This window comes from Pelophylax lessonae, assembly GCF_965119305.1.
Source record: "Pelophylax lessonae genome assembly, chromosome: 2".
NCBI lineage: Eukaryota > Metazoa > Chordata > Amphibia > Anura > Ranidae > Pelophylax > Pelophylax lessonae.
Genome location: NC_138769.1, coordinates 133,932,632 through 133,949,693, shown reverse-complemented (window position 1 = coordinate 133,949,693; position 17,062 = coordinate 133,932,632). Strand labels below are relative to the sequence as shown.

The window sequence follows — 17,062 nt, the reverse complement described above, 5'->3', positions numbered from 1 at the left end:
TCGCCCATTCAGGTGTACATACAACTTGCTTAAATAAGGATGAATTCACGCCAAAAAACGCCCCCTTTCAGTGCCGCCCCTGGCATCCTCATGCCATGAGAATTATACGGTGCAGATGGATGTGCTGCTGCGCAAGTACAAAGAAGCCCCGCATGTGCAAAGAAGCCGCACATGCACCATAATGGCGGGACAAGCGACCAAAGCCATCCATCGCCCATCCATCCTCACCACCAGTCCTGCCCCAACCAGTCCACATAACCAGTGAGGAGGAGAGAGAGAAAGGAGGGAAAAAAAGGAGGGCGACAGGATGCAATAACACCACCCCGTCCTGCCATGAGCCCCTAAACTGGACATAATTCAAAAATAAACTGTTATTACATAGTTATCACCAATGCTGCCATCTTGTGGACAAAATGTATTTTTGTCACACACAAAGCACACATCATATCAAACAGGTAAAGTGATTTTAAATAGTACTGCCATCTTATGTTATGTATCACGAATAAAGGCAAAAAGACAGATCACGGGTTCTAAAACATGCCATGCCTTATGTGTTATTTACTAAAACTAGCCATGATGGCTGTACAATTATTAACAATCTATATGCATAATATATTATAGGATGTTCATTCCATAGTTCAAAACACATAATGTTTTTACCATATTATGGAAATCACCACCATACCACAAGGATCAATCAGATAGCTATAATAAATCTATTGAAACATTAAGTGCAGACCACAAAACCTGGTATAGAAGCTCACACATCCAAAACTGACATGTAATTTCAGTGGCCACCCACGGAGTGCAACATCCACCACCCAACCGGTAAACAACCCATATCTTGCAGTTCATCACAGAGGAGGGGAGGGGGGGATATTCCTCCCAAGACATTAAATATCAAATGACAGCAAAAATAGATATGTTTTGAAGTATCATCCGGCATTAAAACCAAGAAGCCTGTTAATGACCAGATCCACCAGAGCAAGCCCGGGTACATCTAGCAATGGGTCCCAGAGTTTTTCGTACTTTCGCGAACATCCCCTCTACTGATAAAGTATCTTTTCCATACCTACAGCAGTGATCCACTCTTTGACCGTGGAAGGGCTCTCCGACTTCCAATGTATCAATATTAACTTATGACCCAAAAATAGGGTTCTAACATTTGCTCTCTAGTGTAGTTGTCCCATTCAAATTCATCCAGCAGATCTAAAGGAAGATACGCTTGAAACACCCTGTTCGGTGTGTCCACCACTCCCCTCCAATAGGAGTTCAGCTTGGGCAACTCCACGGTAGGTGGATCAGGTCATCATGATCACATTTACTGTACTTCTGGTGCATGTCGGGATAGACAGATGACCATAGTGTGTAATCTATGGGGAGTGTAGTAAACCCTCAAAAGGATATATAATTGCGTTAATCTCTGTGAAAAGTTTAAAGAGCAGGTTATCACCGATTAGAGGGCCTCCTCCCATTGATCCCCAGTAAACTGGCCAATGCCCCTCTCCCACTTATCTAGCACTCATAGGGGGTGTTTTTTCAGGAATATCTGAAGTAACATTGTATAACATTGTGATATAAAACCCTTGGAGGTTGTAGCCTCCCTGACCAGGTTAAACAGAGGTGTCTTAGACAGACCACTCAGAAGATCTACCCTGAGCTGCTCTTAGTTGCATATAATAGAGACACATAGAGGATAGTAAGCCAAACGCTTCCTGCAGAGCTGCAAATGAAAGCATAACTCCATTGTGAAAAATTTGTCTTAAGTACATTACCCCATGCCCCGTCCATAATGCTTTGTGTTGCAGCTTGGCTAGTTCAAAGTATGTTTATGGTTCATTCGACCAAATGGGGCTGAACTCTGTAAATCCGGTCACTCCCCGTAGGTTAGTTTTATTCAATACTTTCTGGATAAGGTTTTATGTCGGCTACGTCTTATGTGGTTTGCCAAACGTCTAAGCTTCAAGAGCCATTGGAGTAGACTCTCCCTGTACCGTGTATAACATTACAGCTTTAGAAGAGCTACTACCGGCATCCCCCCTGCTCTTCTCCCCCATGCATTGTACCTATGAGGTGTTGCAATTGTGCAGCCAAGTAATATAACCAAGGATTCGGCAAAACCAGGCCACCATCATCTTTAGGGTGTTGCAGGTGTTCTAATGTTATTTGAGGGGAGGGAGGGGGCATTTTTTCAAAGTAGAGTGCGGAATAGGGAATTAACTATCCTAAGGATCTTTAGAGGTATCATCACCAGGGAATTGTGAAGGAAATAGAGTAGTTAGGGCATAAGAATCATCTTAATTAGATTCACTCTACCACTCTGACAAGTGGAGAGAATTCCATGTTTTAATCCAGTCCCAAAATCTTTGTAGTAATGAGGAAATATTAAGCCTACTGTAGTCCTGAATACAGGGTGTCACCTGGACTCCCAAGTACCTAAAGGAGGTGGTTAACTGTATAGAGCACTCTGAGTCTCCTTAAAGTGTACCTTCATCATTAATGAGCATTAGGGCTGATTTTGTCTAGTTTATCCTAAGCCCAGAGTAATCACCAAATTCTGTAATGGTAGCCATAGTTTCATTCAAGGAAACATCCACATCTCCAAGCATATTCATTGTGTCATCTGCATACAACATCACTTTTTCGTGTCTATTACCATATCAGAAACCAGTGATGTTTGGGTTATCTAATCAGGATGTCTGATCTTGATTGTCAAAGGTTATATGGCTAGGGTGAAGAGCAAGGGTGACAATGGGCCCCTTCTTTAGATGAAAGTATGGGACAATCTACCTGATGCCTGGATAGCTGCCTGTGGCTGGTAATACAGTAAACAATCCCAGGAAATGTATGTCTCCGCAAAGCCGAATCTTTTAAGAACCTCCCGTAAATATACCCTCTCAATGCTATCAAATGCCTTTATAGCATCAAGTGAAACCAGGGCCCCGTGTCCTACATTATCAGCTGGGGATTGCATGTTAAGTAAAAGCCTCCTTAAACTGACCACAGTGGATTTATATGACATAAATCCTACTTGATCGGAATGTACAATATATCTGTAATAACCCCGTTTAGCCTGAGTATGTTTACCTTCGCTAAGAGTTTAATGTCATCCCGAAACAGTGAAATTAGTCTATATGATCCTGGGTCTTTACTGGGTTTTAGAATCAGAATAATGTTGGCTTTAGACATAGAGGAAGCAAATCATTTCATTCCTAAGCTGCAATAAATACCTTCAGCAATTGTGGCAGTAGTACCTCTGCATAATGTTTATACATTTTCATGGGAAGGCCATCCTCCTCAGGTGCCTTACAATTATTAAATGCATTAATTGCAGTCTGTATTTGCTCTGAGGTAAATGGGGAGTCTAGTACCCTCCTATGAATGGCAGAAAGCTGTGGAAATGTAATACTGTTTAAATAATCTTATAATTCTACAGGAGTATACTTGGTGGTAGGAAGATATAACGTTTCATAAAAGCCCACTAGTTCCTGTAAAACTTGATCCGGGGAGTGAACAAGATGGCTCATCCTAGCTTTAATTGCACCAATAGCAGGGGAGCATTGCTGAGAGTTGGCAATCCTAGCCAGCAAACGACCCTTGCTCTCTCCTTCCCTAAAAAAATCGCCAATTTGGAAAAAAAAACTATTTTTCTCCGCCGAGGAGGACAGCAGATGCTCATAAGTGGACTGAGCAGACTGCCAAGCCTCCCTAGCAAAGTCAGTGGGGTCCTGCTCATACTGCATCTCCAGTACAGGCACCTTAGGCTCCAGCTTCTCCCCAACGAGTGTCTTTTACTTTGGTAATTTCTGCAATAAGAAGTCCCCTCAGGTAAACCTTTAATGCCTCACACTGGGTGAGAGTGGAATCAGCATAGTCTTGGTTAGTAAAGAACTCACGCATGTTCCGCTCCGTCTCTTTATTAGAGGAAAATAATTTCAACTAAAAGATGTTAAATTTCCAGGGTGCCTTGGACAATTTGGAGAGTGGGGACACTATAAGGCGTATCGCTATATGCCAATGGTCCAATACACTGCAGGGTTTATACAAAACCTCAGAAGTGGATGGGAGCGTGACCGAGTTACCCAGTGCCAAATCAATTCTGGACAGGGTACCATAAGTTCTTTTTTCTATTCCTGAAAGTCTACTGAGCCGTATACCAAAAGACTCACCCCTCTAGAGTATGAGGTGTGAATGGAGTGATATGCTCATCCCATCCAAGAATACTTTAGGCAGCTTTGGGTATCTGCAGTCAAATGAGTTTCCTGAAAGCAAAAAATGGCAGGGTTGAATTTTTTAAGGAAGGTGAATGTGACAGTTCGCACCGTCACTGACAGTGAAAAAACTATGTGACAGATAAATTGATGGTTTGAACTGCTTCAGTTGGTCAGACTTGTAACAGATGCATGTCATCAGCCCAAACACCTGTCTTGCACGGATTGTAAATCATGCTGATTTGCTCACCTATTGTTTACGGTGGGTTCTCAGTATTTACACTATAATAATGTATATTATATCTTGTTTTACCTTTTGTGCCGGCAGTCTGGGCTTCCAGGCTGACTTAAGTACGCTGAGCTAATTAGCATGTGAGTGATAACCTTGTCTAGATGGGATTAGCCATGAGTTAGTTGTACCTCGTTATCTCACCATTATGTGATGCTTTATGTAAATATTCAGGTCATTGTTCATGTAGTGACTGTCATGCTTCTCAAGTGTATAAAAGCCTGTTTCTTTTTTAATAAAGGAGTTAGTTGTTTCCAGTATACAAGCTAAGTGTCAGGCTAGTTTTGTATGACAGCGGCTGGGATTTGATATCTATGTTCATGACTGCAAGGAAGCCGTATACTGACAGACGACCACAAGTACAGTGTGGGTCTGAGGTTCCGTTACAGTGAATATCATCATGTGTTTAGGAGAGGAGCATATACCTCTAACGTTCCATGATATCACAGGGACTTCAGTCATGTTAGATAGCTAGATAGGAATGAATGTTGTAGAATGTTCCCTGTGGTACTGTGACAAAAAACATAGTTGTGTGATAGTAGCTAGAGCAGGTCATACCTCGGCTGGGCAAACTTACAGAATAACCCCCCCCCCCCCCCTACTAGGCTGCTCCACAGATAGAGCTGTTAGCAATGGCTGAGAAAGACAAGGCACAAGAGTGCCACTTTGCTACAATGTAAAGTAGTGAGTGTACAGCTTGTATAACAGTGCAAAATTTGCTGCCCCCTAAAAATAACTCAACACACAGCCATTAATGTCTAAACCGCTGGCAACAAAAGTGAGTAAACCCATAGGTGACAATGTCCAAATTTGGCCCAAAGTGTCAATATTTTGTGTGGCCACCATTATTTTCCAGCACTGCCTTAACCCTCTTAGGCATGGAGTTCACCAGAGCTTCACAGGTTGCCACTGGATTCCTCTTCCACTCCTCCATAATGACATCATGGAGCTGGTGGATGTTAGAGACCTTGCGCTCCTCCACCTTCCATTTGAGGATGCCCCACAGATTTTTAATAGGTTTTAGGTCTGGAGACATGCTTATTCATTCTATCACACTTACCCTCAGCTTCTTTAGCAAGGCAGTGGTTGTCTTGGATGTATGTTTGGGGTCGTTATCATGTTGGAATACTGCATTGTGGCCCAGTCTCCAAAGTGAGGGGATCATGCTCTGCTTCAGTATGTCACAGTGCATGTTGGCATTTATGGTTCTCTCAATGAACTGTAGCTCCCCAGTGCCCAGTGATGCAGCCCGAGACCATGACACTCCCACCACAATGCTTGACTGTAGGAGAGACACACTTGTCTTTGTACTCCTTACCTGGTTGCCACCACACACGCTTGACACCATCTGAACCAAATAAGTTTATCTTGGTCTCATCAGAACACAGGACATGGTTTCAGTAATCCATGTCCTTAGTCTGTTTGTCTTCAGCAAATTGAACACACCTGCTCCCCATTCACACCTGAGACCCTGTAACACCAACGAGTCACATGACGCTGGGAGGGAAAATGGCTAATTGAGCTCAATTTGGACATTTTCACTTAGGGGTGTACTCACTTTTTTGTTGCCAGTGGTTTAGACATTAATGGCTGTGTGTTTAGTTATTTTGAGGGGACAGCAAGTTTACACTGTTATACAAGCTGTACACTCACTACTTTACATTGTAGCAAAGTATCATTTTTTTCAGTGTTGTCACATGAAAAGATATAATAAAATATTTACAAAAATGTGAGGGGTATACTCACATTTGTGAAATACTGTAATTCATATTAAAATTGTGATAAAGGTCAATATGACGGCTATTGACTGAAACCATTTGCCCATTTTTGATTTCATACACATCATCTTGGATATGTTCGCAATAGGTTCTCCTTGTTTTTTTCTATATAGAAGTCCTTGCAACAGCATTCTATATAGTACACTTCTCTATAGTACGGCAGTATTATTTTAATTCACTTTACCTGTTTGATATGATTTGTGCTCTGTATGTGTCATATGAATTTTGTCCACAAGATGGCAGCATTGGGGATAGCTAGGTCATATCAGTTTATTTTTGAACTATGTCTGGTATAGGGGCTCGTGGCGGGACGGGGCTGTGCTATTGCGTCCTGTCACCCTCCTTTTTTCCTCCTTCCCCTCCCTCCTCCACACAGGGTATTTGGTTTGGTAGGGGTGGGACTGGTGGTGAGGATGGATGGGCGATGGACAGCTTTAGCCACTTGTCCCGCCATTACGGAGCATTCGCAGGTTCTTCGTGCATGCTCAGCAGCACATTGATCCACTCTGTGGAATTTTGGGGTGACATCGCTGAAAGGGGGCTTTTTTGGCACAAATTCACCCTTATTTAAACAGGTTGTATGTACACTTGAATGGGAGACCATATGGAGGCATATCCTGGTGCTGGTATAATATCAATTAAGCCTGCGTTTCTCTGTAATTTTTGTTCTATTATTTTCTTGTTATTTTTGGCTTTTGAATGATTTAATACAGTACTCTTATGGGTCTTGAAAATAGAGCTATGTCATTCCAGATCTTTGTATTTTATATGTAGTCACCTGCTTTCACCTTGAATCCGCAATGCACTACAAGATATAGACAGGCAAAGTGTGTCTCTGTAGATGGGGTTTTGGTCCTATGTTTCTTTATATGCAGTGTCTCATTAGGAATTTTATGATAGTGCTTTCTACATCTTTTTTTGGGGATTTGAAAACAAAACATAAGATGCCATTCCCTTTCCCCCTTTTGATGGATTGTGTCTGTGGCGCCCTGGTCACACAGTCTGTGTCATACACCCATTGTTTGTCGGATACCATCATATACCTATCTTGCACTTGGCTGCATTGGGAAAGATTAATAGTGTGCTTACTGGATTCTCCTGAGACAAATTCTGCTTTATACTCATTGTAAGTTATTATAGCTAAATATGTACAATTTTTAGCAAACAGCAAACATGACCAAGTATATGTATATTATGTATATTGGATGTATGTTATGTATGTTTTTCCTTTTCTTCCTAGAAATCTTTTTTAACCGCACCCCTTAAGCCCCTGAAGAAGCGGACAAGGTCACATGCATTGGCATGATTTATCCTTCCCTTGTGTGACATTTTGATGTATCATCACAATTATCTGTCAAATATCAAAATATATCTCATTATTATGTCTATAGGGAGGGGCCTCTATAGGGGTAATTTGTTTGGAATATTGGTTGTGGAAGCTTTTCATGTTTTTAGGGGTACATTCACCCCCAATACTATTTTTAACTAATTTTGTAATAAAGAATAATAAAAAAAAAAAGTTTGTGTATTGGTAATTATTCTGTGGGAGGGTTTCAACACCTTTAAAGTACCACTTCCCTATTTACTTTTTTTCTCCATAAATATTGGGAATGTGGTGTTGATCCTTCAACTGAGCCCATGCCTTCTTTTTACTAATAAAAATATATATTTTTTTGTACCCATCCATTGGTATATTAAAGGGAAATGCATTATTCCAGTTCCACTGTGTGCTTTGCTATGTAGCACCCCTGGATTTGCCCCCTAATACTCTCTAGAAAGTAATGGCTAAACCTCCTACACCAAAACAAGCATGTGCCGTAGGTCCTGGTAGTTGGTTAGTAAATATCAGTTTCAGCGATGTCTTAAGTGTACCCTGCTCCATCAAAACATAGTTAAAGCGGAGTTCCGGCAAAAACATTTTTAACCTAAAAATACCCCTGGGGCAGTCAGGGCTAGTGCATTTAAGCAACGATAGCCTCTGAACTGTCCCCTGTTTCGCTTACCTTTTAGAAGAAATACTTACCTTGAAAATGTCTTGTCCAGCGCTGCCATCTCAGATGTGGGCAGCTGAAGCCAGAGTGTCCTCTTTGGTGTCCTCTTCGGTGACGTCGGAGTCCATGAATGCCCTGCACCGGCCCTGCTTGCCACTTCCGGTGCAGGCGTGTCAACCCTGCACAGCTTCTCGGTATGCCCAGAAGCTGTTCAGCAAGGAATGACGCGCCTGAATCGGAAGTGACGAGCAGGGCTGGTGCAGGCCCATTGACTCCTGGGATCGATGACGCTCATCTCCCAGGAGTCAATGCAAGGAGGAAGTGACGCCGTGCGCCATATCCGCAGAGGGAGGAAGAGGAAGGAAGGTAAGTATATTTTCATTAAAAACAAGGTAAGTGAAACAAAAAAAATGTTTTATTTATCCAAATCTTCTTCAGTTTCATCTAAGCTAGCGGACGTGGAAAATTGTTTTTAGGGTGGAACTCCGCTTAATGCATAAGTAGGGAGTGGCTCAGATAAAGAGAACTTGCAGTAACTACTGTGTAAAAGTTCTGGATGCCCTAAATAGGGTAAAAAAAGCAGACAAAGGGCATAATTACATATGACATTATACTTTGGAAGTGCAGTATCATGCATATAAAACACAAAAAGTTTTAACTATTCCTAACTTCTGATTTATTTTTATAGATACTGTATAAAGTTAACTTTTCCATTTAAAAATTTGAAATTATTTTTCTTTTAATTTTTCTTTCTTTTGCCCATGCAGCACAAAGCAAAAAGGGCCACTTTACTTTTGCTCTCACCAGCACCTGCGTGGGACAATAAAAGGGTCACTTTAGTGTGCAGGGTCATCGTCATTTTTTTTATTTATACTACTATTTTTTATATTTATATACCAGTGTATGTGTGTTTCCAGTATACCATTTTAAAAGATGCTGCAGAATGTAATGGTCATATATAACTTAAAAATTGTAACCCTACAGTATAACTTAAACATAAATATTACAATAGATATTACTTATATTTATCTTGATACAGTAAGCATTTAACATTTTGATTGTCATACACTACATCCGTTTTTCTGTTTGCCTTTTAGGGTATGCCTGAGAATAGGTTTGATGATATCTTTGGCAGCTCCTTCAGCAATGACCCATTTAATTTCAGCGGCCAAAATGGCATGACCAGGGATGACAAGTATGTTTTAACACATGTATATATGGCTAATCTTAAAACACATGGCTGTTCTGAATACTGTACTGAATTTCTGATTTTCACATTATCATAAAGATGATCTTTAGATTATCTTGCAGAGAGGTTGAGGAGCATCAAAACTCATGTCACCCTATGGGAATTTTGTTCGGGCCCTGAGGTTGAGCCCGGACCTGCCCCATTTTGTCTGCCTTATCTTGTAGTCACTCATAATGAGATGGGTTCCAGGAAATAAAGTTATTATTTGCATTTTAGAACACACTAGATCAGGGGTGTCAAACTCAATTTCATTGTGGGCCATATCAGCATCATGGTTGTCCTCAAAGGGACGGTTGTATCTATAAAACTACACATTTATCCAGGCCTTTTTTTCTCTCAGAGAATAGGTGCAGGAACTCAACCTCCTGCCGAACTGCATGGAACGGTGGGTGTGGCCAAATTGCAGTAAAAGTGGGACGATCCTAAAGGGGCAATAAATACTAGGAATGCATTATGTGCAGAGTTCAGGGATGCGCTATGTATAGAGTTCAGTTTCAGGGGTACGCTACATACATAGTGCAGATTTTAGAGACCTCTGAACTCTGGGTTCAGGGGTGTGCTTTGTAAAGAGGGAAGTTTCAGGGGTGCTCTATGCAGAGCAGAGTGCAGAGTTTAGGGGTGCACCTCGCACAAAGTGCAGTGTTGAGTGCGCTACAAACAGAGTGCAGAATTTAGGGGGGGGGGTGGCATGCTATGCACAGTGTACAGGGTTCAGCGCTTTCACAGGCTGTCCACATCTCACTTCCACCCCTCCCCCTGGGTGCGAGGGCCACATTCCGCCCTTGGGCCTTGTGTTTGACATATGTGCTCTAGATTTTGAGGCTCCCAGGCAGCTCTGTAAGATGACCACATTTTGTAGTGATCGGCATCAAACAGAACATTTCAAGGAGCCTGTCCATTCACTGAGATGTCAAATTGCTATGGAGTAGAAATTGAATGGACTAACAATGCAGAAGTTTCCTACACTGTATATACGGTTTATATTTAGTGAACTAATGAACACTCACAGTTCAGCTTCTTTGCCAAGACTCTTGCTGTCTGGCCACTCCATAACAGACACACTGCCAGACAATTCACTGTCTGGTCCTCTTTAAGCTTATTAATTCAGCAGCTCTGCTATACTAAGTTAATCTCCCTGGCTATTTTAGTCACGAGCAGTTTCTCTTGACAGTTTTCCAGTCAGACCTCTAATTTGCACAAACCCCTATCTGTTCAGGCACAATCAGACCTGAACACACAGTCATTGTGGCCCTCTGATATGCTGCCTCAACCCTGTGTAGGCTCTTCCATTTCTGGCCCAAACATACCTGTCCTCAATTGGACCAGTCAAGTAGATACCTGTTCTATGCCAATTGCTATCTACCACATCTACATTTCTTTTGCCACTGTTTTTGTCACAATATGTGCCTTTAATTGTCTACCTGTAGTTAATCCTAAAGGTAAACACATTCAATATGTTGTGTGTTGACCACCAGGGATTTTGCTGCATATTTTCCCAAGGGCTAGTAGGATTTAGACTTTGTTTAGTCCAAGTAGAGTTTTTGGTCTGGTTCAGGTATGGTTTGATGGGAGTTTTAATCAAATCCCCAAGGGCAAGATAATATACAATATATACTAATACCGGGGGGATAAAATGAATACTCTACTTGGTGTGGGTATTTAATAACATGCCTAATGTAATGTAGGCTTTGATTTTGTGTTTGCTTCATAAAAGCAAAATAGAATGTTGATGTCCTCAAACAACTGTTGCTTTCTCTTTCTGTTACATTCTTGTCACAGAGATCGGCTGATAGAGCAACTGTATAAAGAAATTGCCATTCTAAGAGATGAACTGGGAAACTTCAAAGCAGAGGTAAGATTTCAATCTCTCAAGTTTAAAAAACTTTGAAAAATAGAGAATGACAGTATTGTACATGGTCTTAGATAATGTAAATGTTGTGGTAAACCCAGCGCTATCACAAACAAAAAAAAAACAAATAAAAAAAACGTATACAATCTTATAATTTTACTCTCAATGTCCCGAGGTATTTATTTTTAACACCAGTGCAATAAAAATATATTTAAATCAAAATTATAGATATTGGGAAATATATTTCAATCTAATAAAAAGACAAATAACAGTGCAACTTGTATATGGTGCCAACAAGTGATCAAAGTGCAGTTCTTGTCTTTATATGGGTGCCAGTAGTTATGAAGTTCTGTGCTCCCCTCCTCCTGTGCCCTCACCAACTTGTCTTAAATACAACACCTGTGAAGGGATTAACAGTCCTCAAATTGAGATGGATGGATCATTTTGAGGACTACTAATCCCCTCACAGGCGCTGTATTTATGGCAAGTTGATGAGTGAGGGCACAGCACTCTATTTTCACTACTGGTGCTTATATAAAGACAAGATCAACACTTTGAAGGACTTTTTTAATTATTCACTTGTTGGCGTCATATATAAGATTTACTGGTAATTGTCTTTTTATTAGATTGAAATCAATTTCCCAATTTATATAATTTTTATTTTGATCTAGATATATTTTTATTGCACTGGTAGTAGAAATAACAATGTAACAATTTCTCGAGTCATTAAGAGTAATATTATAGGATTGTATACGTTTCTCTAATAGTTTTTTTGTTTGTGACAGCACTGGGTTTATACCAGTGGCGGCTGGTGCTCCATGGGCCTGGGGGGGGGGCTGGGGCGGGGGGGGGTGGGCGTCAGACACACCACACCAGCTCGCACACCATACCAACCCCCCCCCCCCCCCCGTTGCCAGCTCAATCACCTGGACTGACGTGGAGGGCAGGCAGCGGCGGCGGTGGCTTCCTCCAGCTGCTGCGTCTCTTCCTTCTTCCTCCTCCTTGGCCAATAGCATGGTCTCTCCTATCGGCCAATCGGGAAACGGGTCTCAGGACCCGCTCCCTGATTAGCTGGGAGGAGAATCAATGTGATAATAGCAAATATTCATTCACTATTGTCACACAACTGGGTGGGTTTAGGGAGCAGTGCTCTGTGCCCTGAGCCCACCCTTTTTTAAAGCCTATTAGAGCCTCAGCTTAAGAAGGTGTTCCAGAAGATTTAGTAGAGGAACTTGACTGCATTAAGTCCTCAATCACAAGTTCTAAAAGACCAATTTCTTCATTATGGACCAATCATTCTACAAAATTGTAAGTAATAACTTGTGTACATCTGGACACATAACTTCGCCCAATGTAATTTGGTCTCTAATTTTCGTTAGGATTCAAAACTTTCCCTAAACATTTGGAGTAGTTGAAAGAACCAGACTCTTTTGGGACAGTATGTGATGATGGCCACCGCTGATCTTTCCTGCTCTTGGTGATTTACCTTCTGAATCATGGATATTTCAGGAAATATGTATGCAAGCTGGCAATCACCTGTGACCGACATTGCATTCGGGTATGTCAGAACATTGTCCTGGTAGGTGGAGCAAAGCTTATTATAGCTATGGCATTTGCTCTTGTCCTCACCAAATCAGTCTGTGGAGTGCCCAAAAATGAATTCCCTAAATTACCATGACCTGTTATATACAGAGACAGACCTAACTGCTCTTTGATTTCCCCTGGTATCTAAGATTAACTACAATCATTCTTGGTGGGTTAGGTTTGACTTATTGAGAATCTTCTGTAAATCTTGTGACAATTTAGGAAGCATGGTCCCACCTTTTCAATCTATATTTGACACTGTTCTGACATTCTGATTCTGACTGCTCAAACTGTTCAAGATGCTTTGAAAAATGCCAGGGCTCCCTTTCCATTAGACGCTTTAATATTTTGGCTGCTTGCTCCTTTATATTGGCTTCCCAGGTCTGGGGTAGAGCACATGTTCTTGAGTTATCTTGTTTGGTTTGAAAATGTAAAAACTCATAGTGACATCATGTCAAGATGCCACCTCAATAATTTGTCCCTTTGAAAAACTCCAGATCTGTGTCCCATCTCTGCAGAGGCCTCATGTATTAGTGGGCCCACCCCTTCTTCATCCAGCAGGTTGTCTTATCATGCAGACAGGATAATATTAAGAGCATATAATGACACACACTGCTACTAATTGCTACCTCTAACTGTTTTATTGACAAAATGATTGTCCTATCCTAGAAGTGAGACCTAGATTAAACCTAGATGTAATGCTGCCATTGAGGATGCAAAGGAACATTCTCTAGTAGTATTTAATGAGGTTTATGTATTTCAGAGTCATCGGTTGGTTGTTCATCTAAAGGGGCGCATCCAAGAGCTAGAGGCAGAGTTAGCGGAGCAGAAACACCTGAGGGAACAGGCAGTGGATGAAAATGATTTTCTGCGAACAGAACTGGAGGATTTAAAGAGGATGAAACAAGATACAGAGAAAGCCCAGAAGAGTCTTACAGAGATAGAGAGTAAGGAGTTGTTTTTTTTCTGTACAAATTTTATTAAAAAAGGATACACAATCTATATTTTGATGTAAATTAATTTGAACATAAGTACAAATGTAAAATTAGAAAGTAAATAAGGAGGGGTTTGGCAAAATGGACAAACTAAAATAAATGTTTGGGTTGCTCTACTCTCTTTCTTATTTGCCATCTTTCTAGTTTAAAAGTAGATGGTTATATTACAATGTATGGGATCTATTAAAGGGTCAGTTCACCAAAAAGTCATGCTCCGGTTTTAGGTAGAGACATGTGGGCTGAGCGATCCTCTGACTTGTATTTTTTACTAAAGACTTTAGCTGTGGGATCACCCTGCAAATGTGCCTGACTCTGGTCCTGCCCACATCAGATGCTTAGATTTTCCTTTCCGTTTCTTGGGGTGTTATCATTCCTGAATTATGCAAACAAGATAACAATCTATCAGGGAAATTGGGATAATAATGGCCCCCAGCAAGGTGTGCAGACTTGGGAACTTGGAGATCTTGCCATCAGACTCCAGGAAAAATGTAGGAAACCATAAGCTTGTCTACCGCTCTAGTATCTATCAACATCTAAAAGATTAGCTTTGGTGGAAATTACATTTTAAATCACTTTTGCATTTTAAGATTTTTAACATTTACATGTTGTTCTACTATACTTTAGATTAAATCCGTCCATATAGAACAGAATTCAGCCTGCTTTGGTCACTACAGTTGTACAGTCTTATTATGACAGCTGCTCTACTGTCTTATGTTACCATTTTTTTTTTTTTTTATTTTTTTTTTTTAAGTCAGATATGCTTTTATTGAAAAGTTTTGTCATTGTTACCAAACACAGACACTGGTAGACCGCATTCACACTGATCCGACTTGGACCGCGACTTGTCAGCCTGACAAGTCGCGGTCCGTCACGCTCCCATTGTGTAGTACAGGAGCCATTCTAATAGGAGCGACACAAGTCGCTCCGACTTAGAGAAAGGGTCCTGTACTACTTCGGGGCGACCTGGAGCGACTTGCATAGACATTAATTTTATGAAGTCCGTGCAAGTCGTGCCGAAGTCGCGGTGTACGCGACTTCACAGGTCGCCCCCTAAGTCGGATCGCTGTAGTGTGAACCAAGGCTTACAATTAGCAACACAATAAGAGCCCATAATATATGAAAATCATGGAAAACATACTGCATTTAGGATAAGAAAGGCAACAAAAACAGTACAGACTCAGGCCCAGCTTCTAGAGCCCAGTTTGATGGTCTTCATTCATACATTCAGATTCTGTTTTTTACATGTGTCGAGTTCTGTAGAGAAAATACTACCAATTTTTATTGCCATATGTTTTACTAATTGGTGGTTTTTGTTGCTTTCTGTTTTATTATTTGTTGGCTTATTCTCACTTCCAGTCCTGAAGACACGGCAGCTTTTACCCACTTTTCATTTTCTATTTTAGGAAAATCCATAGCTAATGAGCAAAGATATACTAAGCTGAAGGAGAAGTATGCAGAACTGGTGCAGAGTCATGCAGACCTTCTCAGAAAGGTGACTGATTCTCTCCACTGACACAATAGAACTTTCTAAAGGCCAATATAATTCTGTCTTTGAGTTAAATATATTCATAGGTACTAATCCGAATCGAGCATGCAGTTTAGAAAGATAGAACAATGTCAGAACTTTTAATCTGAATATTTGTTCATGGTAAGTTATTAAGGAAGGACTCTAAGCCATAGGGGGTCTCCAAACTGCAGCCCGAGGGCCAGATGTTGCCCTTTGCTTGCCTTTATCCTGCCCTTGGGGCACTATTCCTCCCTCTGATAAGAGACACTATTCTGCCATCCATTACCAACAACAGGGCACCCTTTCTCCCACTGGCGCCAGTAATGGGCCACTATTCCTCCTAATGATACCACTGATGGGGGCTATTCTTCCCCCCCAATACCAAATATGGCAAAGTTTACTCATACTGATGTCAGGAAAAATAGGATTTTTGACTTATCGTAAAATCTATTCTCTGATGTTCATTGATGGACACAGCTACTTATCTTGACCATTGGGTTATACTGCCCCTTACAGGAGAAAGACACTAGGCAGGAAAAAGCTTGACTACGCCTATAGGAAAGTCCCAGGGAGTATACTCCCACTCTCAGCTATAGGCACTCAGTTTTGTTACAAGCAGTGTCAGAAGAAAGCCAACTCCACAGAGTGGGTGCTGTGTCCATCAACGAACATCAGAGAAATGGATTTTACGATAAGTTAAAAATCCCATTTTCTCTTTCATTCATTGACAGACACAGCTCCTTATCTTGACCATTGGGACATCCCAAAGTAGTGTCAAACATGAGGGGTGGGAACAGCAAGGCTAAACCGTAGCCAACCAGGTAACATGGAGCTCAAACATAAACAACTGGAGCTCACCGAAAAAAACAATACACCCTCAAAGAGGACCAGGTCCTCTAAACAGCAGCCTGCAAAAAACTTGCGGCCAAAAGAAGCATCCGCAGATGCCAACACATCCACCTTAAAAAAAACTTTGTGAAAGTGTGCACAGACGACCAGATGGCCGCCTTGCAAACCTGCATCACTGACACCTGATGATGGAAGGCCCAGAAGGCACTAAGCGCCCGAGTAGACTGCGCCTTTACAGGGAAGGGAGGAACCTGACCCCTAATTGAATAGGCCTTAATCACTGACTGTCTAATTCATCTGGAAATTGTCACAGCAGAAGCGGCCAACCCTTTCCGAGGTCCAATCCATGAGTACAAATAGTGAGTCTGACTTCCTAAAAGACTCCATAGCTTCCAGGTACACCCTGATTGACCGAATCATATACAGGGAATGCAAGGCAATTTCTTTAGGATGTTTAGGTCTGGGACATAGGAAAGGCAACACAGTGCCTTCATTCAAATGGAAATCAGAGACGACCTTTGGAAGGAACGATGAACCACCTTATCTTTGTGAACCACCAGGTAAGGGGAACGACAAGACAATGTTGCCAGCTGCGACACCCAGCAGCAGTAATAGCCACTAAAAAAGGCCACCTTCTGGGACAAAGTAAGCAGGGGAACCTCCCGAATATTTCCGAAGGGAGGTTTCTGGATAACTGACAACCAAATTAGGGTCCCACGGCAGCAACTGAGACCACACTGAAGGAGCCAAGTGTCAAACT

General features: G+C 41.5%; 1 protein-coding gene across 1 annotated transcript in view; it reads left to right on the top strand.

Annotated features, from left to right (window-relative positions):
* The window catches only part of HIP1 (huntingtin interacting protein 1), a 260,017-nt gene that overhangs the window by 176,122 nt on the left and 66,833 nt on the right, over positions 1-17,062 (top strand). Inside the window, exons 12-15 of the mRNA XM_082244525.1 lie at positions 9,367-9,464; positions 11,298-11,370; positions 13,715-13,898; positions 15,350-15,438. Of these exons, the coding sequence (XP_082100651.1) occupies positions 9,367-9,464; positions 11,298-11,370; positions 13,715-13,898; positions 15,350-15,438 (444 nt within the window). The remainder of the gene's footprint in view (positions 1-9,366; positions 9,465-11,297; positions 11,371-13,714; positions 13,899-15,349; positions 15,439-17,062) is intronic.